Source organism: Drosophila sechellia, chromosome 2L (genome assembly GCF_004382195.2).
Source record: "Drosophila sechellia strain sech25 chromosome 2L, ASM438219v1, whole genome shotgun sequence".
Taxonomy (NCBI): Eukaryota; Metazoa; Arthropoda; class Insecta; order Diptera; family Drosophilidae; genus Drosophila; species Drosophila sechellia.
Window position 1 is genome coordinate 11,251,467 of NC_045949.1, and position 25,452 is coordinate 11,276,918.

General features: G+C 44.7%; 3 protein-coding genes across 3 annotated transcripts; 1 reads left to right on the forward strand and 2 right to left on the reverse strand.

Moving 5' to 3' along the window:
- Positions 1 to 2,832: 2,832 nt before the first annotated feature.
- On the reverse strand, positions 2,833 to 4,938 carry LOC6612158 (conserved oligomeric Golgi complex subunit 8). Its single transcript, XM_002036639.2, has 5 exons — positions 4,802 to 4,938; positions 4,259 to 4,731; positions 3,987 to 4,200; positions 3,741 to 3,922; positions 2,833 to 3,682 (listed from the first exon to the last, which is right to left on the reverse strand). The coding sequence occupies exons 1-5, from the start codon at positions 4,872 to 4,874 to the stop codon at positions 2,912 to 2,914; spliced, it is 1,713 nt and encodes a 570-aa protein (XP_002036675.1). The 5' UTR covers positions 4,875 to 4,938; the 3' UTR covers positions 2,833 to 2,911.
- A 4,770-nt stretch (positions 4,939 to 9,708) lies between these two features.
- LOC6621256 (protein spaetzle 4) lies at positions 9,709 to 16,746 on the forward strand. Its single transcript, XM_032727239.1, has 3 exons — positions 9,709 to 10,121; positions 14,183 to 15,471; positions 15,531 to 16,746. Exons 1-3 carry the CDS (start codon positions 10,071 to 10,073, stop codon positions 15,982 to 15,984), a joined length of 1,794 nt encoding a protein of 597 aa, XP_032583130.1. The 5' UTR covers positions 9,709 to 10,070; the 3' UTR covers positions 15,985 to 16,746.
- On the reverse strand, positions 16,483 to 25,451 carry LOC6612160 (disks large homolog 5). Its single transcript, XM_032727233.1, has 10 exons — positions 24,720 to 25,451; positions 23,857 to 23,949; positions 19,743 to 23,804; positions 19,304 to 19,669; positions 18,704 to 18,958; positions 18,416 to 18,635; positions 18,119 to 18,357; positions 17,830 to 18,059; positions 17,562 to 17,778; positions 16,483 to 17,497 (listed from the first exon to the last, which is right to left on the reverse strand). Exons 2-10 carry the CDS (start codon positions 23,909 to 23,911, stop codon positions 17,394 to 17,396), a joined length of 5,748 nt encoding a protein of 1,915 aa, XP_032583124.1. The 5' UTR covers positions 23,912 to 23,949; positions 24,720 to 25,451; the 3' UTR covers positions 16,483 to 17,393.
- Position 25,452: the final 1 nt, after the last annotated feature.

The following is a 25,452-nucleotide window of genomic DNA, read 5'->3' on the forward strand; positions in this document are numbered from 1 at the left end:
TGATTTGTTTGCGAATTTACATATATATAAAGCCACTCCATAGCCCAGAACTCCCAGGGTATTTTCCAACTGGTTGAACAGCTCCACGCTTTCTTTTCATTCTTTGCATTTTTGGGCTACTCAATACGCGGTGGCAATAATTTTGCATATCGAATAAGTTGAATAAGTAAAAGTATCCAAATTGAATCAGTGCAGAATGGAATACGCCCCCCTAGGTGGCGCTATGGTGTTAAGTGGCGAATTCAATTTCGCTGGCAGTTTACGACTCTCAGTTGACATTTATGAGACGCCATTTTTGTGGCGGTTTTTCTGTAAGTGGAGCTTATCGATTTCTCTCTGTTTTTTTTTTTTTTGGGTGGATCGAAGGGCAGAAAGCAATCCCCAAATGGCAGCATCATTAACTAACCTGCCCCGAAGTCGGTAAATAATGTAATTTATGAATTACAATTAAAAATGCGCCATGGGCACTGGGCAAACACATGTGTCCGTCCTTTTTGGGGGGTGCTTACCCTCGGTCATCGTTGTCTGGCCATTTTTGTGCTTCGCTCGTCAGTCCTGATCCTGCTCCCTCGCCACTCCTCTGGCAACTGTAATAAAACTCCCCATTTGGTCATTTGGCAATTATCCCGATAAATTAGCAGCCGGACAATGGCACAGCAGCGTCGCGTCGCCCTCCAACCACCCACACAGGACCTCAACTTCCTGCTTTATTTTCGGAAAGTGAACAAGGGTTGGTACATGAGGTAGCTCGAGTCCCTGAATTTGGCCATCTAAATTGCCCATGCGATTTTATGCGGTTTTTAAATGGACTATACCCATATGTAGGTTAGTATCTAATCTACATAATCTATTGAATAGGGCATAATTTTACACCAATAACCAAAAACTATCTCTCTATATAGTTTTCATAAATTAATATATATAAAACAATCTCTCATATCAATATCATAACAGTTGTTTAAAAAGAAGTCGCTTCCAAATTATTTCAATATTATTTTTCAATTAAAATAATACCGCTTACACTTCGGTTTACTTATTTGAATTATATTGGTCTTATATTTAAGACCACCGCCGCTAAAGCTGCACGAAACTATATATATTTTTTTGCCTCGCCGGCAATTTTTTGTTGGCAACACTTTTCAGGTGTGGAAAATCGACTTTTCAGGTTAACAAAATCAACTTGGTAACGAATTAAAACGAACCGAAAAGCAAGCGGCCAGCAAAAACAGGCACAAATGCAAACAGGCAAGGTTGGGTTGGTGGTCGAGGGGGTGAGGTAGTGAAAATGTGGCGGGTGGAGCTTTGGAAAAATGCAAAATAAACGGGGGGCTGGCAAAAACGAAGGCAGCGAGCGTGTAAAAGGCCTCGAAAACTCAATCAATCAACGGACGGTATAAAGCGCGTATACGCAGTGTTGTCCATGCCAAAGTAACAAACGAACACACAACACACACACACACGCACATGCAGCGCAAACACACACGCACACCAACTCAGGTTGTTAGCCGCTTGTTTCGCACTGCTTGCCAAATACCACAAAATCTATTTCGATTCGCAATCAAAATCCCAAATTCCATTTGTACTATGACGAGTCCAGAGTCCGGACTACGGACTTTCAACTACGCCCGTACGAACGGGACTATTTGTGCGTATTTGTGTGTGTGTGTGTGTGTGTAGTGGAGCAGAGTAGGCCGGAGATTGGGAGAGACTGCGATTGGGAAATCGTGGCCAACTTGTGCTTGAGTGCTTTCGTTTGTATTTAGTGGTGGACTTAAAAATACAGAGGCCCGCAATCCAAAGTCCCCAACTGCAGCACCTATACCCCCCATTGAGCCACTCCCTTGGAACTATCCCCCATTCGAAAAGCGGAACTCCCACAAAGGCCGTGGCCACAAACGCATCCGGCGCTGACGTTGAACGATGAGTCGCCGCCGAATGCCTAGCAGTATATGCCTATTTCCATGTCCTATTCCCATTCTCAATCACTCGCAGAAAAAGTGAGTTCTTGCCACAAGAAAATTCGGATACCACTATTAGAGGTCTCCAAAAGTATGGCACTTATTGAATTAAGTTTAAAAAATATTTATTAAAAATAAATCCAAATTTCCTTGATTTTCTCAGTGCATCCGCATGTGGAATGCCCCATCTCCACCAGTTGTCCATTCAGCTGCCATGTTTTCCAATTTTCGGCGCACTGCGTTGCATTCAGATTCGTTCAGATGCAACAGCAGTGGAACAACAACAGCAACAAAAGTCGCTCGCTTTTCCCGAAATTTAGTCATTGTTCGCGAAATTGCTTATAGACGCGGCACTACCGCCACCACCACCACCCCGTCGTTTTGCCCAATTTTCCGGACTGCCCAATCCGACCTACCATGTCGACGCTTCTCAGTGAGGGAAAATTCGGATGGAAGGGAGTCCGTGGAGCTGATTGCAACTCTTTGGCTTTGGCGGTGGACAACCGCAACGCGCCGCTTTTTGATCGTAGGGCGTAGCACAAGTAAAAATATTATTACACTCTCGCGACCCGCAGTAAAATGGGGCTCCCCAGTGGGTCAGCGCACATGCGGAACAAAGGACACCGCCACTCGAAAACCATTCGCGAATTTATTCGCCGGAAAAGTTGTAAAATTAACAAAACGATTTAGTGGAAGAACCGCGAATCCTTTTGCTAAATAGGCTGTTTAGGTCTATGAATAAATGGTTGGGGATTGGTTACTATGCAGGTGAGCTGAAGTATGGTAAAGCATAAATTTAGTTCGATTCTAATTAAGATTATGAATTGAAACATATAAAATGAAGTTCCTTGAGTTTTTCAAAAGTTTATAGTAATTAAACTTTATGCCTTTAAGGGTAGGTATATTTATAAATATTGGAATATATATAACAACTAATATTGCGTTGGACTGCTTTATCCCTCGGCAGTGACAGGCACCGCAGTGCTTGGCTTAGCCTCCAACACTTTTTCCTGGGGCTGCACCAGCGCCTTGGTCGGCAGTAAGTGCTTCAAGGGCTCAAGAATGCGAGTCTGCTGCAAGTAGGTGAGCTGCTGTTGCTCTAGCTGGAGCAAGCTAATGCCCAAGTGAACAGTTAGCGACTGCGGGGGAAAGACTCCATGGATGCACCTCTGAATATAGGGTACCAGGTCGTAGGCCAGACAAGAGCAGAGCCGTACAAATGCCTCTCGTTCGCTGCCGGCGAAGGCCTGCTGCTCCTGCCGATAGAAGGCAAGCACACGCTGAGCAGCATGTTGCAGGGAGTGCTGCAGACAGCGGGTAACATCGGTGGCCAAGGCCAATGGAGCACACAGACGCAGCTCGTTCAAGGCGCTCAGATAGCCATTGCACAAAGCGGCCAGGGGATAGAAATCCAATAGAGTTTCGGGCGGCGCGTAAGACTCCTGCTCGGGATCAACCTGCTTGCGGGCGTGAGAGTGCAGTGCCACCTTGTTGATTAAGGTGAATCTCTCCAGTTCCCGCTCAAACTGCTCGTCGACCTGCTCCACGCTGCTCTCAAAGCGACGGCGGATCACGCCCACGAAAATTGGAGCCATAAGAGCACGAAAATCAGCGCCCACGCGGCTAAACGACAGGCCAAAGTACATGCACTGACCAAGCACTGTTTCCACGGAGCCAACTCCTAGTTGTAGATCGCGTTCCAGAGTCTGCAGAAAGTCGTTGATCTGAGGAAACAGACAGAAAGTAGTGTGCATTCAAATAAACTAGTCATGTCGTAGCAACCTTATTGTGCAGCCAGGCCTGGAAAAGTCTGTCTCCGTTGCAGCTGACGCCCTGCAGCGGTCTTAAAGAACTCTGCGTCTTCAGAGTGCCTTCGTCTTCCGGGAAAATTGCACGATACTGGGTGATTATATTGAACAGATTTATACGAGTAATCTCGATGGTTTTCGATAGGTGCTGCTGGGCTGTGAAGAGCAAGATGAAAATTGTTAGTATAGTCTTAAATGTATTAACAGGAATTGCACTAACCATCTGCAGTGGTTATGGCCTCCAGGCAAGATGTTAACCACGCGTCCCTTGCCTGCAGAAACTTCAGTCGCAGCTCGTTGTCTCCGAATGCCTGCATCCGGCGAAGGTAGCCCACGATTTGCAAGCACTTGGGCAGCTGGAGATCCGTCCGCAGCTGTGCAACCAGCTGCACCAGCATGGTGTGCCACAGGGCTTCCACCGAGCGCACAATGCTCTGAAAGGATTCGCTTATTAAAGGAGAATGAAGAAAATTAAGCTCAAGGACAACGCACTGTGACCACGGGAATGTGCCCCTGATGCTGGCCCAAACGGGTGGCGTAGGCGGCCAGTTCCAGAGCCTCTTCGTAGCGGCCCTCGCGGATGCAGCGCTCCATGAGTTGCGGCAGTTCGAGGACTTCCAGCAACTGGGCGTTCTTTTGCAAAGTAATGGAATTCAGACGCCGTTGCTCATTTAGCTCGGCGGAGTCCTGCAGAAAGCGTTCGCACTGGACACTGAGGTCGGGAAGCTTGGACACCAGTGTGTCCAGCTGCTGTTCTGACCGCAGGAACTCGCTGAAAATCGAACGCGAGTTCTCCGCGGTGGTGATGAAGGTTCTGTAGTTGGAGATGGCCAGGTCCTGTGTCTGCTCCAGAATGGTGCGTGCCTCTTCCGCCAGTCGCGTCTGCTCCTTCTTCAGCTGCTCCACCTTGCAGGTGCCCAGTTTGGCCAGGTAGTTATCCAGCTCCGGATTGCCACGCAGATTGTCTAATGATGCGTTTTGCACACGAAACATAAGTTCTCTGACCATTCCGGGGGCTATAAATGATGCACTCACCTGGCACACCGTCGGGGAATATCAGCTTCAGCACCCTCTCGTTCTCCAAGTCCATTTTGTCCGGAAAGTCCATTGTTTTCAATTAAAAATCAAAAAATAACCAAGTTGTTGACGCCTGTGAAAAACAGCTGATTGAAGCGGTTCGCAGTGCTACCAGATCGACGGTGTACTGCCAGTACTGCCAGATTGCCCCGAATATTTGATTTTATTGCCATTTAAATTTATTTTAAACAGCTTTTAGGATTCTAAAGTCGATACAAGACTGAAAAGCTATTTATAGAACGAATTTTAAAATTTAATCTGACTTTGGAATGGTTATGGCAAAGACACTAAACACTATTTTTTGGCACGCGATTTTTTGGCCGTCGCTCTAGAGGTGGCTCCAGGTTCTCTCGAGTTTTTATTCGAGAGAGAAAGAGCGGAGAGCGCTAAAAACAGCTCTTTTCTACGCATACAGTGATAGCAGACAACTGTATGTGTGCACACGTATGCTCATGCATTGTAAATTTGACAAAATCTGCCCTTCTCCTTAGAAGTTCGTTGACTTTAAATCTATATTATTTTTTATAAATTGGCACAATGCGAAAAACTCTTGTTTTGCATTGCCTTAACGTTATTATTATTTAAATAAAGCTTAGAAATATTTATAGCCGAATCATAATATCACAAAATAAATTTTAAAAATGACTTTATAGTAGAATATTTGTTATTAGAGTATTCAGCGTGCGACGTGTGAAAAATTTTTAAGGCAATGATTGTCGAGTGCTTGTGTCCGCACTTCGTGCCTCCAGATATGTCTTTTGCAATAAGCAGTTTTCCTAATTTTATTTATGTTATAAATTTTTATTTTCTACTACGTTCCAATTTTAGTATATGTTTTGCCGAAGCGAGAAACTACCTAAATCCCAATTCAATACCAACTTGTCCGTTTTGCCAAGGTGATATTTCTATAAGCCACATATTAAACTCATGCCCATCCCTCCTACAAGCCAAACAAGATATATTTAACAACACCAACCCTCTAGACCTTCTTAGCAAACCCAATCCAGATAACATACAAAAACTCAAACTTTTCCTCAAAAAAACCAAATTATACCACAAAATCTAAAAACAAAACAGGCAATTGTACATAACAAGCCAGCAATTAGTTACCAAATTAGATATTAACTAAATTAAGATATAATAACATTGTAAATAAATATAGCTGTAAGCCCCGCAGCTAATGCTATACTATCTAAGTTAGTCCAGTTTTGTAAAATATTCTATCTATCATAATAAATAAATAAATAAATAAATAAATACATTTTCTACTACGTATTATTTTTATGAAATATTTATTTCTCAATGTAATGCTTTTTTTTTGGAAAATTTATGTTTAATTTCCTTTGTATTTGCTTTAATTATTTAGTATATTTATTAAGTCATATGACCTAATATGATAGATGTAAATGAACCATTTTTATTATTTAAAATGCGCATTATATTCAGTTGTTTTTCAGTTTTATACAGTTGTACATATATATATTTTTTTGGTCTATCGAATTTGATATTTTTAAAAAGGGCGCACTTTTGGGTGGGAAGAAAAAGGTTTAATAAATATAGGACCCTATTACAATTGTCATGGCCTCCCCGTGGTGTTCCATGGGTACCGATTATTACATAAATTACACATAATTAATTAACATAACATAATATAAACAAAATAAAAATACATAAATATAAATATGTAAACGGTAGCTAATTCGAGCGGCGATTTTAACAAACGAATTCAAAAAACTTTAAAATTACACAAGCAAGTAAATTCTATTTTTAGATTTCTTACGCTCTCAGCGTCAAAGAGAGCAAATTTGGCCTTCACCAAAAAAGTGGCTGCATAGTGCCAAACCAAAGACACTAGAATAACACCGCAAGCTGAATACCCTAATGACAAGTATTCTAATATAAAGTCATTTTCGAAATTCATTCTGTGATGTACACAGATTCGGCTATTACTATTTCTAAGCTTTATTTAAATATTAATAACGTTAAGACAATGCAAAACAAGAATTTTTCGCATGGTGCCAATTGATAAAAAATAATATAGATTTAAAGTCAACGAACTTCTAAGGTGAAGGGCATATTTTGTAAAATTTACAATGCATGAGCACACGTATGCACACATACAGTTGTCTGCTATCACTGTATGCGTAGAAAAGAGCTGTTTGCTGTAGCTCTCTCCGCTCTTTCTCTCTCGAACAAAAACTCAAGAGAGCCTGGAGCCACCTCTAGAGCCACGGCCAAAAAATCGCGTCCCAAAAATTTGTATGGCCGTTACGCATCTTGTTATTCTAGTGTCTTTGGCCAAACCATGCCGTTACGCATCTAGTGTCTTTGGTTATGGTAATGACAATGAGAAAAGTAGTGTTGAAAATTCAATAACGAAGTGTGACAGAAGCTGGCCTTTATGTATGATTTTTGTTTTAAAATATATTTTAATTGTTGGATGCAAATAAATATATTTATATTTAATCTATATCTATCTTTAAAACTGAGTGCTACACAAAGCACAATTTTATTACCTGTTGTTTAAGAAGCAGTCCCTTAAAATACAATGCCATTACATGAAAGTTAATTGTTAGGGTACAATTTAGTATAATTTCATGAACGAGGAAAGGTTGCTAGTAAGGACAATTACTTTTTCCCTATTAATAAGTTTGAAATAGCGATATTTATGGATTTTATTATAACATTTGAATCATTCATGGTCTTTTATTTTCGATACGCACTTTAATTTCCTGGCCCAGACCTCCGATCAACTGGAGTGAAGTGAACCTGCTTCTCAGGCGCAACCGCAGCCACAGTTATTATTTTTGCACTTTCACTTGCTCTGACCCAAATATCGATGGCAGTGAGCTGATACGATTCCTTCTTCGGGTGCCACTCACACAAAATAATATGATTTAGCATGGAATATATAAATATTATTTTAACTTAACCGTAGGATACAACATTATTACAAACTTAGGCACTTTTCTTATGAATGCTGTGCAGACAGCCGCTATTGCACAACATTTCGCAATAGCAATTATTTGGCAATTGTTGGGGGAAAACCTGTTTTTTTTTGCGGCCAGGAAAGGGAGCGAAAAAAGGCAGGAAAATCCATCAGCGACCACCCACTCCACTGCTGGACCTTAGCTACATCCGCCAAGCAATAGACTCACCCCACCACCCACCGCACCACCTGGTGGCGCAACTCTTACTCAATGGGAGTTTTCGTGGCCAATAAAAAACGGACGATGAGGAGCGGTTACAATATTGTTCGTGCGGCGTCTTGTGGGCGGAGCTGACAGGCGGGAGAGAGAGGTGGATAGTGGGCGGTGGACAGTGGGCGGTGGACAGTGGGCGGTGGGCAGACTCGGGGGGCGGGCGAGGACATAATAAACACACAACGATAATTAAACCGCGGTTAGACTGGACAGCAGACCGCTTTCAACAGTTTTTTTTGCTGGCAGCGGGGGTGGCTTAAACAGTATCGAACGTTGTTATGCACTGCCTAATAAATACTACTATATAATAATAATTAGTTATTAAATACATTTGTTTACTTGAAAAGTATAAGTTTCAAAGATTGTAATCATTATGGGAAATGTTTTATGATAATGACACTTCAATGTACAGTAACTAGTAAATATGTATGCTAATCCTAACACTATAGAATATATGTATATCACTATAATATGATAAAAAAAAAATAAATAAAAAATAAATAAAATGAATAAAACATTAACGTAAGAAAATATAACATATGGTTTCGCATGGCTTATGGTATTTATTTATATTTATTTATTACATTTAGACCAGCTGAAGCTTAAACGGCACAGTAAGCCCTCGCTAAGTGCAGTTCCCGCAATCAAGTCCCGAAGATGCGCGCCAAAACAAGCTCTCTGTTCTCGACGAGGCGTCTAATCCTCGCCAGCAACAGCAGCAGCAACAACACATGCAGCAGCAACAACACATGCAGCAGCAACAACACTTGCAACACCAGCGGCCGCAAATGAATCAAAACAAAGCCTAGGCAACAACAAATGCTCGGGTCCACCACTGACCTACTAAGACGCACTCTCCGCTTCGGAACATTGGAACGGTGGAGCATTGAAGCGGTGGAGCAGTGGAGGCAGCACCACGAGAACCGAAGACTGTCTTCCGAAGACTCCTCGTTGCGTGTGGCGCTTTTTCTTGTCGATGTACTCCCGTGTTTTTATTTTTATTTTTTGTTTTTTTTTGCGCTGGGTCGTTTTTCAGCGTTTGTCGACGAATAATAAATAAGAAAAAGTTTTTCTGCAAAAGCAAACCAAAAGGCAAAAACAAAAGCAAGCCGCACAGTAAAAATAAAAAGCGTTTTCGCTGCTCAATCGCAACGTTGCTCTCTCACTTCGTCACTCGATTTTCTCTCCACTCGGAAGAAAAATGGTAGTAACAGCCAAAGTTGTTAGTAATAGCTAATAAAAAAAGTAATATCTATACTCTTAGTGGTAGAAACATATTATTAATTAGTTAAGATAACTTTAGTTTCCTTTAGTTAAGTTCTCTATGTTCTTTTTATTTTCCAAAAAGTATCTTAATCTACATATGTTGATTAATGTTAAATATGAAAACTAAAAAACAGTATTTTTATAATAGTTTTTAGTTGTAAAAGTTGTACAAATTCAAATAGTAACCAGAGATGGACAAAGTTCACACCCTTGCAACTCTAGATTTAGTTCAAGATATTGAATGCTTTGCGTATGGTGCGATTTACGTCCCCAGAAGCACCACAAATTTCTTGCAGTGCATTGGAGCTGGGTGCGCGGTGAAAGAGAAAGAGAGAGGCCGACGGTTTGCCGTGGGACTTGGGCTTGATCAGCCGCTGGTGGCGTCGCAGTTGCAAACGTGAGTTCGAGGCGTGTGAACGTGATTTCAGGCTTTTCGGCGGCTCTCCTCGATTTCGGCGCAGTGGGAAAAGCGCCTCCCGGTTCAAAGAAAACAATAAAAAAAAAAACAAAAACGGAAAAAAAACAGAAGCGGGACCCCTGAGGTCGCGGAAACTGCAGACGATTTGCGATTGTAGGGAAATATGGACTTTGCCACTAATTTTCATTGCCCTGCGAGTGTGTGTAAGCGTGCGAGTGTGAAATCTGCATGAAACATTGCCAAATCCTTCGACAGATTTCTATTTGCACCTATTTTGCATTCGGCATCTGCCATTTGCCATTTGCCATCGACGCGAGTGTCAATCGAGTGAAAGTAAACAATGGTGCGCACCCAAATGGATAGGCGATCGCCGATCACTAGACTAATAACGGTAAGTGGGGATCGCCCCAGGCGCTCGTCTTGCATAAGAAAGTGTCAAAAATTAAATAATTGCAACAGCAAAACAAATGTAAATCTGCCAGCGAAACTCGAGATGGTAAATACAGGTCACAATGTATACATATTGATATTATACAAGCAAAACATTCAAATATTTAGTTTGCCTTGAAGTGATTTTTTTGACAAATCTATTAGCTTTGAATGTTTAAAAATATAAATGTTACTAGTTCTTATTATTCACAAAAAACAGTGACTATTGTGTATTGTGGTGCATGTTTTTCTCTTATATATTTAAACCAAGGTATTAATTTCTTTGACTGAAATAGCCAAAATATTCATATCTAAACCAATACAATCTTCTTTTAATTGACCAAAAATCAATCAATCAATCGACTGGGCATATTTCGTTATTGATGTCCCCTGGGGCAACAAGCCATTGATGAAAATGAAATCGCAATTAAAAGATGGTCACGCGTCCCCGTCATTTTTTCCCAAAATGTGTTGAAATCGATAAACGTTTGGGCTAAGCGTTTTATGCATATTAACAACTTCTGCCCCTTGTCCGCGAGTGGGTTTTGTTTTCTTTTAACGCATGACTACGCAATCATAAAAGCATAACCAACAACGAAAATGCTCAAAGTTTCCGCTGTGTTTGCTCTACTGGCTGGCATTGCCGGTCCCAAGCACAGGAGGGAAAAAGAGAGACAGAGAGAGAGAGAGAGAGAAGCGGAATAAAATAAAAAGTTTCACTTTCTTCGAGAGCAATGCGGCTAACTTGGGATCGACCAGTTGGATTTGGCCCAAGCCAAAAGCCGAGACCAAAACTCAAACCGAAAGCGAATCGGTTGTCCAAAAAAAATATCGACTTGCCAAAATTGGGAAACGAAGTTCGCGGCCTTTTCCGGCGGTGTCCAATCAGTGAAATTTTTGCGCTTCATTTTACATTTCGCCATGAATATGCACTATTCGCGAAAGGGGAAGGGAAGTGAGGAGCTTGCAGCACATCAAAGTCAAGTTTGTTGCCTGAGTCTTTTGTTTCGACTGGCCTGCAACCTCGGCGAGTTTGTCGCCTGAGTCTTTTGTTTTGATGGGGAAAATTTCACCACTCGCCAGCTGCCAGCTGCTCGCCTGGCAATTAGCAGAAACAGCAGCGGTCAGGCCAAATTTGGTTAAGTGTAACATCAACTTCATTTCCAGAGCCAATTGAATTTATAAATAATTCATTCTAGCCACTCGCCAAGAGAGTCGGTCGGACAGACTGCTGGCGGGCAACATTGTATTTGTATTTGGGAAATGAAGACATAGACTGGAACGTCTCCTCCTCGCGGCCAACCCCCCTCCGCCCGCCTTCCTGGCCACCGTGCGGACTGGGTTTTCGTAGAAAGTCGCTGACACATTAAAGTGTTGCAATACGTTTCTCTGACGACAGCTTCGGCATCGTCTAAGATTGACAAATGTCTTCCTCGATGCGAGTTGACTTAATGCCCATTTGCACTGCACCGCAGCATCGGCACTGCGTCGCCGCATTCAGTTCTGCCACAAAAAGCAACTAAAAGTAGCCAGCCAACACAGAAGGCTACCAGTAGTAGTAGTAGTTCCAAAGCAGAATCTTAAATAATGTTTTCTTGAGCACAGAAAACTATAGAGAGCTCATTAAAAATGGGCTAAACTAAAAAAATTAATTGTTTCTGTTAATTTATTTACTTGAATTATGTTTTCGAGCTGTGCGAAATCGAATGAGATCAGCTAGATTCAAGCCATTCTGCCAGCACAGACTGGCGCAGTTGCAAGCTCTCACGGCTGATTGGACATATTGATTTGTTTCGCCGACTTGGGGACACTGACAGCCGCATTTGCTCCAGTTTCGCCGTGGCTTCTGCGCTTCCAAGAATTATGACAATGTTAATGAACGAGATTCGGCTTAATTGTCCCGATGCACATGAAAATCGGCACTAATGCCTGGCTGGCTGCCTTATTTACTTTTAGCCGAACAAAGCGAAAGTAATTCTGCTTTCCATTTCAGGCGTCTTCGTCTCTTGCGCGGTCTGACCTGATTTGATTTTCAACACAAATTAGTTCGCGGAGAGCCATTTGTTTCGCACCCAAGATGCGGTCTCATCCTCGGGTTTTCGATTCAGACCTCAGATCACTTTCTTCTCGTAATTGCCATGGTCTGGGTGCCGTGGAGCACTTGATTGTAGTACTTTTCCCAATTGGAGAAAAGGGTGTTAGCGCTAGCAGGGATTCCACCTTGTCATTGATATTTAAATTTCATTTGGGTACATGATGTGTGAGAATAATTATAATTTGTTTGAGTGTCTTCAAAGAAACTGAAAAGACTTTCAACTTTTTTCTAGCTACATTTCTTAGTTATTTGGTGCTGGAAATGATTGTTTTCATATCTTCCCTTTAATGGACACATATTTTAATTCAAAAGTATTAACTACATTAAATTAAAATCAGAATGGAATGTGGATTTCTTATAAAATTTTTTAAAATATTATTTCTTAAACATTTGTTTTCATTAACCAAAGTATATTCGATTTAAGCTGAGTGATTTGCATCTGCAAACTTTAGAAAAAGTTCCCGAAAATTGACTGGAAAATATTACGAAATATCTTAAGCATTGACCTTGCTTACGTATGCTAATGATGCTGGAATTTTCCCGAAACGAAACCCAGATCAATAATCAGTATTACCTAACCGCATGGCAAATCGTGTTGAGCTCACATTTTGGACACACATCCGCCAAGGGAGCCGATCACTTTCTTTTCTTTTCGTGATTCACCCGCGATCGATATGTGCTCGCCATATATGATAAATATATATGTATATATAAACGGAGTGCATATGATTTTTGGCCAACCGGTTCGGTTGTCAAAGAAAGAGCCAAGATTCCGAGTCCGAGAGACCCTGTTAGGACCGACTTGCAGACCAATATACCCGGCTTTTGGGCGGCAATTGTGCAACCGAAAAGGAAAGTTGAAAGGGCTCCAGGGCGCGGGAGGTGGGGCGGGAAATGCGATGACTTTTCCAGCGCGCGCGGCGCAATTTACTTTTACTTGGGTAACCCATTTCGCTTTTGATTGCTCTTTGCATTTCACTTCGCCGGCTGCCAGTGGCCGGTGTTGTCCAGTTGCAAGTTGTCCGCCGCCAGCTGCCGGTTGTTGGTCAGCCATTCGAGTGGTGCGGTGGGTGCAGGGGGGTGCGGGGCGTGGCAGGGTGATGTGGCTCCGACGGCGGTTAGTCTGGCGTGGTGTTATCCATGCAGTGAGAAAAACTTGTTGCTATCAGATATTGATATACGAAAAAGGAGTCTTGTCTTTAAATTATACTATTATAGCTTATCTTTTATTCACAAGTATATATAGTTTTAAGGTATTATATAATTTTACAAAATATAATTAAATTTAAAAAGAAAGTGTTAAGACTTTGTCTCTGTGCAATGATTGCTGAAATTGCGGCCATTCTCTTTGGCGTTGCACTTTGAAGGTGGGATGCAAATGCACATCGATCATCTTTATGACTTGTGATTGTCCAGTTGGCTTTGCGTGAAAGTAAAATTTGATTTTCTACCGGCTCTGGCCATTCGTTTTGGCCGAGTGAGAGCCGCCTGGGCAATTCAGTCAGTCCTCTGGCCCAGCTGCATTGAGCCCACTTGGCTCCAAAATACATATGTATATGCTGCTACATAAACTGAAGTTTTAGCGTCACGCCATTTGCTTATCAGCCAGCGATTGTGGTTTCAATTAAGATTTCCTCTGCTCAGCTGGAGCTGCTGAGTACTTCCATTAGCTGGATGGGTCATTTGGCCAGCCAATCCAGATGGGAAGAAAAGCCTTTCGAAAAGCAGGAAATGTGTAAAGTAAGAAACAGTATATATACAAGAAGTGAAATCTACATGCATTTTTAGATATATATGGGTACTATATCATGTTTACACTTTAGTCTTTATTCGAAGTAAAAGATTAGTTGAATAAAATATTTTATTATGGAAAGTTTAAAATGGAACAATAAGCCAATTGACTATATTTCCCATATCTTTGCTTGCAGACTAAGGTTATCGTGAGTTTGCCGATCCTATTGGCGATTGCTCTACCACTAGCTTCCGCCGGATTTGGCTTCGACTCGGCCAACTCGTGCAGTCCCAATGGGAAGATATCGCGACGTGGTCGGGCCCAGATGCTGGCCGCAATTCCCTGTGACCTGGGTCAGCAGGCCTTCTGCCATCTGCCAGGATCCGCTTATCCATGGCACGCTGTACGACGATTCGTGCACGAGAACCAGGGTCTGATGAAGCGCATGTACGGCGATGTGAGGCACATTTCCATTCTGCGGGACGAGATCCAGAACAACGAGGTGGACGCGGACGACATTGAGGAGACGGCGGAGCGATACAGCAAGGATGGCGGACGGCGGAGTGCCAAGTATCTCATGAATAGTAGAGATCGCGATCGTGAGCGGGAAAATTTCGGAAGCTTCAAGAGCAACGATGTGCTAATGGAGCCGCACTTTCGACCAGTCTCCACGATTAACACAAGTACGACTAAGGCTAAGACGACTACAACCACTGCTCCCGAAATAGTTAGTAGCACTACGGACCGAACACCAAATGAGGTTACCGACACAACGCCTGGAAATACCAATAGTACGATAACTACCACTCAAGGAACTGTGCCACCTTTACACGAAAAACCCGAATTAGAAACAGACATTGTGGAGATCCAGCCCAGTCCAGAGTCGAACAGCGTCTACGAGGTGGTGTCCCCTTCAGTTCCATCAACCAGGTCCACCGCCAAACCTTCGTCCGCAGCTGGTGAAAATATACAGATCATTGACTCACCACAGTTGGGGCTTCGTAATCTAAGTGCAGAGGCTAGTCCATCACAAGAACCACCCACAGCCACAACTGGGAAGTCCACATCTGTGCCCAAGAGCTCGACAACTCTGCCCATTAGGAAAAGGAAACCGGCAGAGACGACCACCACTGCAGCCAGTCCGAAAGTCTCGAGCACCATGTCGACACCAACCACAACAACTGCAACCTTGCTGATACGTCGCAATGTAACCAAGTACTCACCCGCATCCGTGACCACGCCCGTCAGCTTCGCCTCGCTCTTCTCCGGCACCTCCAGCGGGCTTTTTAGTCCGGAGAAGCTGCGCAGACCCTTGACCACGACGAGCAGTACAAGTGCTCCAGCTCCATCCCCTCCGGCGGGAGGAGCTCCAGCCAGCAGCTCGACCGGAAGCGCCAGCAAGTCTGGACTGCTAAGGGAGGGTCAGCTGTTCCAGGATGCCATGAAGCAAGAGCCCGTGGCTGTGGCCAGCAACTTGCGTGGAGTGTAAGAATATGATCCATTTGCTTATCAAATTATATAATACGATAATGATCTCTCTTCAGGAATGCCTGTCCCGTGAAGGATGAAGTGGTGGCTCCCTTTTGGGCAAACAATACCCGCGGCGAGGTCTTAGCCCTCCTTAACCTCTATCCCTTCGAGCAGTACGTCCACTGGGAGAAGTGCACCCACGAGTTCAAGCAGATGTTCTGCCGCGATGGATGCAGATGTGAACAGCAGTACCGCCTCCACAGATTGTTGGCCTACGATCCGCATAACGAGTGCCGCGGTATATTCTCCGACTGGTTCCGATTCCCGTCCAGCTGCATATGCAAGTGCTACAATATACCGATGGAGTTCCGCGCAACATCACGTAGTCCACGGTCCGATAGTCGCTTCGATGCTCCAAAATCCAATCCCATCGAGGCTGCGGAGGCGGAGGTCCAACGGGCCATTTACGAACATGCCACGGAAGAGTGGTATCGCCCACGCGATGAGTTCGACTTCTTCGAGGACTAACGCCAATGGATTTCCTCCTGCGAACAATTGTACAGTAGTTTTATGTTTCATAGAATTGAGCTATAATTTTCTTTAGGATTTCCAATTAGTCCTTACCATACTCATTTAAGAAACTTAAGCCGATCATAATGTTCCCCAACGTTCTTCTTCGATTATATTTCAAACAGACCTTCAATCTCACTTAAACCTATAAGTAATCAATAATTATAAATTAAGTCATAAGAGCGGCGTTATGTTAATGTAAATATAGTCCAACATAATGCCCGATTTAGGGAAAAACTGCAGAGCGAATGTACCTTGAAATACTTACGAACGCATTGCGGCCATTGAGCTGCGTACGATGGTATTTACTAGAGTTATGTATTTATTTATTCAAATGATAGCTATAAGGATAACCATAAACGTGGCCATAACATAAACCCCAAATCTTTTGATGGAACCTAAACGAAACCATAGGCGTTCTGGAAAAATATTTATTGCAAAAATGTAGTCTGTATATTTAGAATGCTTATGTATAAAATAGATTTTATTGTATTTAATACGTTGATATATTACTGTTGTTTACTCTTTATGTACACAAGGGTACGATGATAAATTAGATTTATAAATTGTATTTATTTTGTAGAAAAGGTTTTCTATTTTTTTGTTTAGCAATTTGAAGGCATTTAAGGCACTTCATTTCAGTTTAACCATTTACCACTTAAGGCTAGTGATAGCTTTTTGTCTATCACACATTTAAATAAAACTTCTAGTGTTGCTTAACTAGTCGCGTTTTTAATTTCGCAGTCGGGCAAAGAAAGTTCCCAGAATAAGATAAGTTTTAAGTAAAGCTTGATTTTGAAGCGGTTCTCAAAGGAAATTGGATAGTCGAAACTATTTAATATACACAGTTGAACAGTTAAAGGTTTTAAAGCCACGCTCTATTGCCACCGAATTTATCGAATCGTTTGGGTAAATGATAAAAAATGTCAGATACCTTCACTTACAATTACATAATAATAAATTGCATACAAACAGACTTTTGGCGTAGAATGTCGCCAGAGAAGGAAATCTAGTTCCAAACGGTATATATAAATTAGATATATAAATTGTGGAAGCATTTTCCATGTTTGTGATTAAAGCTGACCATATTTTGCCGTCAGAGGGGTCGGACTAACCGCAAATAAAGAGTAAGTCTATAGACATTAATTAGGTGACGGAGACAAGAAACAGGTAGAAATACCGCGCCCTAACTTCTAAGTTGCAAGTTGACGCCAATTGAATACTCTGCGTTGAACAAAACAAATACAAACTTGATACTATTGATGCGCATTGAAAATACTAATCGTGAGTGTCGCGTTGTGTGCTAATAACTATAACTAGGATGCTGCAATGTCCAAACTGTCCGTCCAGAAGGCAATCCGATCGGATCAGCCACTCGATACGGGCACCCAAAGCAGCTTGTCCTGCTCCTTGTCGACGGCATCTTTGATTTGGGTGCACATGTGCTTGATACTGACGCCGGGGATTACGGCTGCAAGAAAATGAGAAAGCAATTATTCACATTGAATTGTTGATTGATTAAAAGAAAGTGTTACCTGATATGTACTGCTTGTAGTCGGTCTCGAGCTTCATTGCCCGCTCGTACATCTCCTTGGCCGCCTTGGCTGAGATTTTGTCGGTGCCAAAGTCGCGAATATCGCGGATTTGTTTTGCAGACTTAAAGCGCAGCAGGAGGACAATTGGATAGATTTGTAGGCGCTGCAGACGCTCCACGGCGGAGATGGAAACGTCAAGGATGCAGTGGCGTCGATCCTGTAAGGGATATTTGATGAAGATGTCTGGTAATTTCTGGAGTTTACCTACATTTTTACAGGCATTGCTAATGGACTCAACGGTGGTGCATTCAAACTTGTTGCCCCTTCGCCGATAGTCCACAAAGATGTTTTCTTTCAGACCCTCCTCCATGGCCTCCTGCGAGCAGTCCATGGCCGTCACCTCGCACAGTTTGAAGAGGTTGGAGAAGTCAATTGTAAGGCGTACCATCAGACACTCGGACAACGGTCCGATGATCAGCACGGGTCGGCGAATGGGCGCTAGAAGATTGTGGTTACATTACCATACTTCTTTTAGTTTTAATAAAAAATTGACGTACAATCTAAAAGCTCTACACGCTGGTAGCTAAGTGCTCCACCATCATCGTTGAGCAGACCTAAGTCTGGAAAGAAGCTAAGCTGTGTGTTGCTGAAACTAGCAATCTCCGTGGAGTCGCGGGACGAGCTGCGCTGGTTTTTCTTACGACGAAAAAATGATCTTCTGGCCGAAGTGCTGCCGCGTCTGGCCGTTCCCGTATCACAGTCGACCACCTCACCCGAACGCAGTTCCTCTTCCACCCTGCAAAGATATATAAATATGTGCACATAATTCAAATTTAAGTAATTTGCCAACTTACTTCATTTGACTGGGTATTATGCCGCACTCCTTCCGATGGCCCATCGCATCCAGCTTCCAGGCTCGCCACAAGCCAAAAGTGCCATTAAAAACCGTATTGTCCACGTAGAGCACCTCGTCCTTAACAAAGCGCAAATCGTCCTCGTTCAAATCACCAGTCCGGTCAAACCCCACGCGAATATAAAAGGAGTCGCCAGGCTCGTCTTTAATTTGCTTTAGGGCTGCAGGAAATACATTATATCATAATGAATACAATACTATAGAATTGACGAAAGAATTCACTACTTACTGTGTAACTTATTCTGCACCAACATGGTGACCGTATCCGTAAGCTTGGAAATCTCATTGGCCGCCTGCTCAGCGGTGACTCCGCTCAGATCCACACCATTGTACTCCAGTATTTGGTCCCCCTTGCGAATTCCAGCATGATCAGAAGGCGATCCCGCCGCGACGTCGTGCACATATATGCCAACTTTATTGCCCCCAAATAGCTTGATTCCCAGGTTCTTTGACTTGTCCATGTGCAGAGTCACATACCTTAGGGCTGGAATAGAAAGTCCAAGTCATGTCATGTGCAAAATACGAAAGATTGACGGCTTTGTTAGTAGGGAAGAAGCTGCGATACACAATGTGTTTGTGAAACTAACGCTCATACACTTCCGTTTTAGAATTGGATTCTATATACATATTACAGATATTGGGAGTTAAAATATTTCTAACCATTTTATCTAAAATCCTTTTTCTTTGCGACCCTGAGAATATGTACCTTATACAGTCGGAAACTCTTCCTGCTGCATGGTTACCTTCTCCGTCGAAGGCATGAACTATGGGGACATGCTACTACCCCGGGAGTGTGGTTAGTAGTGGGTGTAGAGTGGTGGCTACGTACTCTCTGCTGGAACGGATGCAGGTGGCGGCGGCAAGGATGGCTTGGGTTCCTCATCATACACCGTCGACGTGGCCGAGGCAGTCGTTGTTGTGGTGGTGGCCGCCGAAGAAGGCATGTCCTGGCTGCTGCTGATATCCGACTGGTTCTCAAGGCTATCGGTGAAGCTCTGGTCCTTAATCGACTGATGCGACAGCGGAGCCCTCGATCCGGGTCTCGTTGAAGGAGCCTGCGGCTGCATCGGCAACGGGAAGAGCGAGTTGCGGGCAGGAGGACGGGGAGAGTTGCGCGGAGTCGGGGAGCCCGAATGATTGATGGGAGATTCTGGTTCCAAATTGTGCGCTCCCTCGTACTCAATTGAAGGGAACTCTGCAAAAAAAAAAAAATAAACAGCACAATTAGAATGGGATAATCTCGGTTACGGACTGACCGGTATACTTACTCTCCGGATTGTACTGAACGAGCATTGTAAAGGAGTCGCCGCACTGCCGCAGCACATTGGCAGCAATCTCCTGCGTGGCCGCCCGCATGTTAATGCCGCATACTTCCAAGAGTTGATCGCCCACCTGGAGACCGGCACGCATCGCCGTGCTTTTGTCAGCGACGGTTGACACAAATATTCCGCCGCCGTTGTTGTTGCACTGAATGGTGATACCGAGCGACTTGTCGCGCTTGTCGATGGTGACTCTTCTAAGGTCTCCGGGGCAGAGAAAATCCATAGGCACATTGGAGTTGCGCTTGCCACTTCCGCCGCCTCCATGGCTGAGGACTTCTACATGGACCTGCGGCATGGGCGAACCGCGGCCACTTCCTCCTCCACCGCCTCCTCCAACTCCTACGCCCGATCCAGTTCCATTTCCTCCTGCAATATTTGCACCGTAACTGTTGTGAATAGTAGAACTCATCAGTGACATAGGTGCGCGATCCGAGGACGAGGCTGACATGGATCCTCCGGACACTGGCCCCGTGCTCGTCACATAATGATGGTCGATGCTGCCAGAGCTATTCTTCACCATACTGCTGCTTTTGCTGGCCACACTGGGATTAGATGGAATCCTTAATCGCTGATTGTCTTTCTTGCGGGGAAATGTTCCGCCTTCATAGATAGCTCCGCCAACTCCCGAGACTCCACCACCCATATAGGGATAGGGACCGTGTCCGTAATCGAAGTAAGGAGCATGCATATGGGGATGTGGATGCGGCATCGGGTTGGTCTGCGTGTGGTGGTGCGGATGGTACTCCAGATCAGTGGGTATTCCAACGCTGTCGTGCGGTGCCGTCGCCGCAGGTAGCTGTTGCAACTGCTGCTGAGGCGGTGGTGAAGGCAGGGTCAATGGACTGGATCTCCGGTTACCCCGACCACCGGGTCCAAAAGTGGGGAAGAGCTGCGTGTGTCTATTTCCCGGCATATGGGTGGACTGAAGAAACCCACCATATCCTCCGTGAACACCGGAACCAATACTCTCGCTATCACTCGGGTACTTCGGCACATGCCTTACTGCCTGCGGCACATGGCGCTTGGCGTACATCCCGTATTCGCTGATAGCGGGACTCTTGGCAGACAGTATTGACTCTATAGAATTCTGCGATTTCAGGGACACTACGTCCGGCGGTTGGCCAACGGGCAGCGGGTGACTGCCTCTGGGTGGATTGAGCGGCATGAACACAGCATTGGGATTGGATCCTGAGCTGTTTTTGGGCAGGGGAGGCGGATGGAAGACGTCATAGACCTGCTGCTTGCGCACTGGAAACTCTCCGGCCGCCGGACCCGTTCCACCGCCCATTGATCCCGATCCTACTCCAAAGCCCGCCGATGCCGATGAGGCGTTCATCACTTGCTGCTGGGCCTGCTGGCCACTGGTCTTGGGCTGATAAAAATCCCCGCTGGGGGTGATATTTAACGACAGCCGATGGTTACTATGCGGCCTGGTTCCGTAGCGCTCTTGTGAAGGCATTTTAACCCTGGCATTGGCGCCCATCAGAGGCGCTCGCTGGATCGGCTTTTGGTAAATCTCCTCGTTAGTCACACCGTATAGCGAATGCCTCGGATGTGTGGTATAACTAGCGTTGGGCATTCCATTGGGTGGTCCGGGGGGAAACAGTGCTGAGACTCCCGAGCTCACCGGATTAGAATTGCGGTTTGGATGTGTCTTTATAGCTCCACCGTTCGATCCCCGAATGTGAGCCAGTGGCTTAGACATTTGCGGGGGCAGCGGTGGAGGCAACTGATCCTGGATCAACGCTGCTGGCTGCTTTTCCGGCACTCCAACCTCACCCATCAGCTCGTCATCCTTGTCCACATTTATGGGACCGGCCGTAAAAAGCGACATCAGAGCACGCTTCTTCTCATTGCCGCGCATGGTGCCCGTTGGGTTTTCATGCGAGATGTTGGTCCGCGGCCAGGTACCCATGCTCTTGGAGGCCTCTTTCTCCTTCTTGGTCCGCTTCTTGCGGTTGAACAGATTCTCCTTGCTCTTCTCAGAGCTGTTTTCACTGAGCACAGAATCCAAAGCAGCGATGGCGTCGTCGTGCTCCTGCTCAAAGTTATCCTCTGGTGTGCCCGGCTTGCTGAACTTAAGCTTACGGAAGAAAAATTCCGCGAACCTGGACGGATGTTTGGTGGCGCTACTGGGCCCACTTCCTCCACCCCCCCCGGCACTTGAGACATGCTGCATGGAGTCAATGGAATCTGTCTGCGCTGACGAGGTGGTCATTCCCGGGGGTAACTGATCCTGCACGTATTTAAGGGCAAACAGATTGAGTCCATCGCTGCGGGGATCATTCAGCAACTGCATCACTTCCTCGATTGATTGCACCGAGTCCATCGACTTGTTGTTAATGCTTAACACTCGGTCGCCAACGTCCAGCTCTGGTTCGTAGAAGGCTAGCGAATTCTGCTCGATCTTTGCAATGAACACTCCCATGTCCAGTTGCAGGCCATGCGGGCAATCCCTATCCCTAGTCTTTAGCTGAACAGAATAGGCGTGCCGCTTGCTGTGACGAGTTCGGGAAACGAGCAGGAGGGAACGAGGAGCACAGGCGCGGATCTCATCAAGAACCATCCGCTTCGACAAAGACTGGCAGTCCAAGTTGTTTACCTTGCAGATCACATCGTTGATCTTGAGCTTCCCGCAGGCGGGAGAGCTGCTGGTAACGCCACACACCAATTTTCGCTTGTTGCTGTCATCCAGGATGATGCCGAGGTCGGACGTGTGCTCGTAGCCGGACAGCTCTACTTCCAGGAGATCCTCACCCTCGTAACTGCTTGGGCGGAAACTGCGTCGGGATCCGGAGGCATTACTGTCAAGATTTTGGCGCTCTTGCTGCTCCATTTGTTCTTTCAACAAGTCGATCTTTTTCTGCGCTTCGTCCTTCTGTTTTTTAATCTTCTCGCTATCGCGGATGGCCATCAGGGAGTCGGAGATGGCTTTATCTCTCTCGTGGCGCATTTTGTCACAGAGCGTCTTTACCGAATCCCGCTCCTGCACGATCTTCTCACGTTGCGATATGGCCCAATCCCTTACCCGCTTCGCTTCCTCGGCATCCTGGCTTGAACGCTCCACCTCCGAGAGGGCCTTTTCTAGACTCTTGCGCAGCTTTTCCAGTTCCTTGCTGTTCTCCAGCTCCTTTCCACTCGGAAATTCTTTGGACCACGAGCTATCGCGAGACTTTAAAAGATCGCGCTTTTTAAGGTCCGCGTTGGCCAGCTGCAGAACCTTGATTTCGGCCCTGGCCAACTGTTCGTCTTTTTTGAGCCTCTCAATTTCTTTGTTGGCCAGAACCAGATCGTCGGACATCTTCTGGTGCTCCTGCAGCACGTTGTCCTTCTCGGACAGCAGTTGATTAAGCTCCTCGGTAAGAGAGAGCACATTCTTACTCTCCTGGGAGAGAAGAACCTTCAGCTTCTGGTTTTCATCGCCTCGCTCCCGGTAGTAGTTGCGATCCTTTTCAAGCTCGATGTAGGACTTCTTGTACTTCTCCCTCTCCACGGCCACCATATTTCGCTCTTTCTTCAGTTCGGCCAGCTTCTCACTGCAGCTCCCATCGCATCCCTGTGTCTTGCCAAAATAATAAGGATTCCCACTGCCGACTGGCGGCACTTGGCTATTGCCATTCTGGGCCTGCTGGCTCTGTTGGTTTTGGGTCTCCAGCAGCAGACGCTTAAAACGGGCGCTCTCCTCCACCATATCGGTGAACTTGTTGCGATCGGCCACGTAGTGCTCCTGGTACAGAGTTAGTTCGGTGGTTAACTCATCGCATCGTCTCTTCGTGTTCGCATGCTGGTGGCGTAGGGTATTTAGCTCCAAAAGTGCGGACTTGTACTGCGCCTGCAGTATATCGTAATTAGCGCCGTTTCCACCAGAAATGCCCAACACGCCCACACCGCTACTGACACCCTTCGAGGGCCCGTTGTTGTTCGACATGTTGGCAGCTGTGGTGCTGCCGCTGGAGTTGGACGGCGGTCGTAGGGTATTATCATAGCCCACATACTCCGAGCTCTCTTCTAAAATTGAAGATGCTATGGGTAGGTACTTTAAATGAATTCGGCGACTTACCTTCCTGGCTACTCGTGCTAGTCAGCGATAGATCTCCAGATGCCATCTTCGCCATCACAGCATCTTTAGGTAATACTTAACATGAAGGTAACGCTGAGGAGTAAAAGTACAACAGATTATTGACTTCGATTCAATTAAGCTTGTGCTAAAGTCTGTGTTAAGCGAGGGTCAAGTGCTCTTTACATGCTGAGTATACCCTTTCACTCTACGAATAACGCTTATTAGGCCGATCAACTAATTTGTTTAACTTAGGGTTTGGTTCATCTGATCAGTTCATTTATTTATTTTAAACCTCAATATAAAGTCTCTAGCAGCTTATTTCGTGCAATTCAGAATTTTTCACCATTCTTCAATGATAACTATAACTAATTTATTTTTTGTTTATATTGTTTTTCCAAATGTGAGGATTCAATCTTTCAATGCACTAAAACTAAAATTATACTGTAACTGTTTGTTAACTTTACTAGTAATATTATTTTGACCATAGCTGTATTTTTTTAAGTGTGCAACTAAGTATGAAAAGCAAGGCATTGGAAAAACGAAACTTTCACAATTTTTGTGAAACCGCGATTTTCACAATCGAACGAATCGAATTTAAATACAACTGCAATGGAGAATGGAAAATGGGCGGGAGTGGGCGTGGGTAGGCAGTAGGGAGAATGGGGATAGGTGGAGAAGAGTAGGGAAAGGGGAAGTTACGCAGTTTTTGGTAACTCTTACAAGCGGTTATTGCTTGCGAAAACGAAATGTGTGGCAATTAAGCCGTCGAGTTAAAGCATCGAGACTAAGCTAAAGAATTAATTGAAGCAGCCGAGCAGAAAGCGTAAATTAATAGCAACATGTATGCACACACACACACTTACCGAAACACCAACACACTCACAGGCGGGCAAAACAAGTTGGCCGAATGAAAGAGAAGAAAGGCTGGCGAACACACAAAGGTGGAAAGCACTGCGAGTTATATAAACTCTTTTTTCCTTAGATTTGAGTTTATCTTGGCCAAGCCGCACGCTTATTTGGCCGAAAAATAGGAAAATATAGCGTATTTTCCTTTACATCGAAAATCTTATTACGCACACTCACACACACGCACGCGAACGCAACAGCTGAATGGGCGCGCGAAAGAGAGGGGACGAGCTCCACCCCAATTCCAGCCCAGCGGGAAAGAGAGGGAGAGATGCAACAGGCGGACGTTGAACGGGACAACCGACGACTTTTACCGTTTTCGCTCGCGCATCCGGATTCCGGAAGTTGAGTTTCGTGGATCGTTGGGCGAAAGGTCAAACTCCACGGTGTACGAACCCTCTTGGAAGAACACTGCGACGAAAACGATGACGAATGGCCAACGAAAATTGAACGAAATGAAATAAAAAAAAAAACAACACAACTTCTTCACTAAAACGTCACCAGTGTGACCGCGGAGTGACCGATAAATAATACCCTCACGAACTTTATTAAATCGATGGTATTATTAAATATCGATTTATTGGGCAAGCTTTGTTAAAAAAAAAAAAACAAATAAATCCTGAATGTATAAGAAATTTCTTTAAACATCTCAAATACTTAAATACATACCCCCAATATCGGAACTGCCTC

Coding starts and splice junctions, on each gene's coding strand:
- LOC6612158 (XM_002036639.2), bottom strand. CDS start 4,874: ATGGACTTTCCGGACAAAATGGACTTGGAGAACGAGAGGGTGCTGAAG. Junction 4,201..4,258: donor GGCACATTCCCGTGGTCACA/GTGCGTTGTCCT, acceptor GAATCCTTTCAG/AGCATTGTGCGCTCGGTGGA. Junction 3,683..3,740: donor AGGCCTGGCTGCACAATAAG/GTTGCTACGACA, acceptor CTGTTTCCTCAG/ATCAACGACTTTCTGCAGAC.
- LOC6621256 (XM_032727239.1), top strand. CDS start 10,071: ATGGTGCGCACCCAAATGGATAGGCGATCGCCGATCACTAGACTAATA. Junction 10,122..14,182: donor CGATCACTAGACTAATAACG/GTAAGTGGGGAT, acceptor CTTTGCTTGCAG/ACTAAGGTTATCGTGAGTTT. Junction 15,472..15,530: donor GCCAGCAACTTGCGTGGAGT/GTAAGAATATGA, acceptor ATCTCTCTTCAG/GAATGCCTGTCCCGTGAAGG.
- LOC6612160 (XM_032727233.1), bottom strand. CDS start 23,911: ATGGCGAAGATGGCATCTGGAGATCTATCGCTGACTAGCACGAGTAGC. Junction 18,358..18,415: donor ATAATACCCAGTCAAATGAA/GTAAGTTGGCAA, acceptor ATATCTTTGCAG/GGTGGAAGAGGAACTGCGTT. Junction 18,060..18,118: donor GCGTGTAGAGCTTTTAGATT/GTACGTCAATTT, acceptor ACAATCTTCTAG/CGCCCATTCGCCGACCCGTG.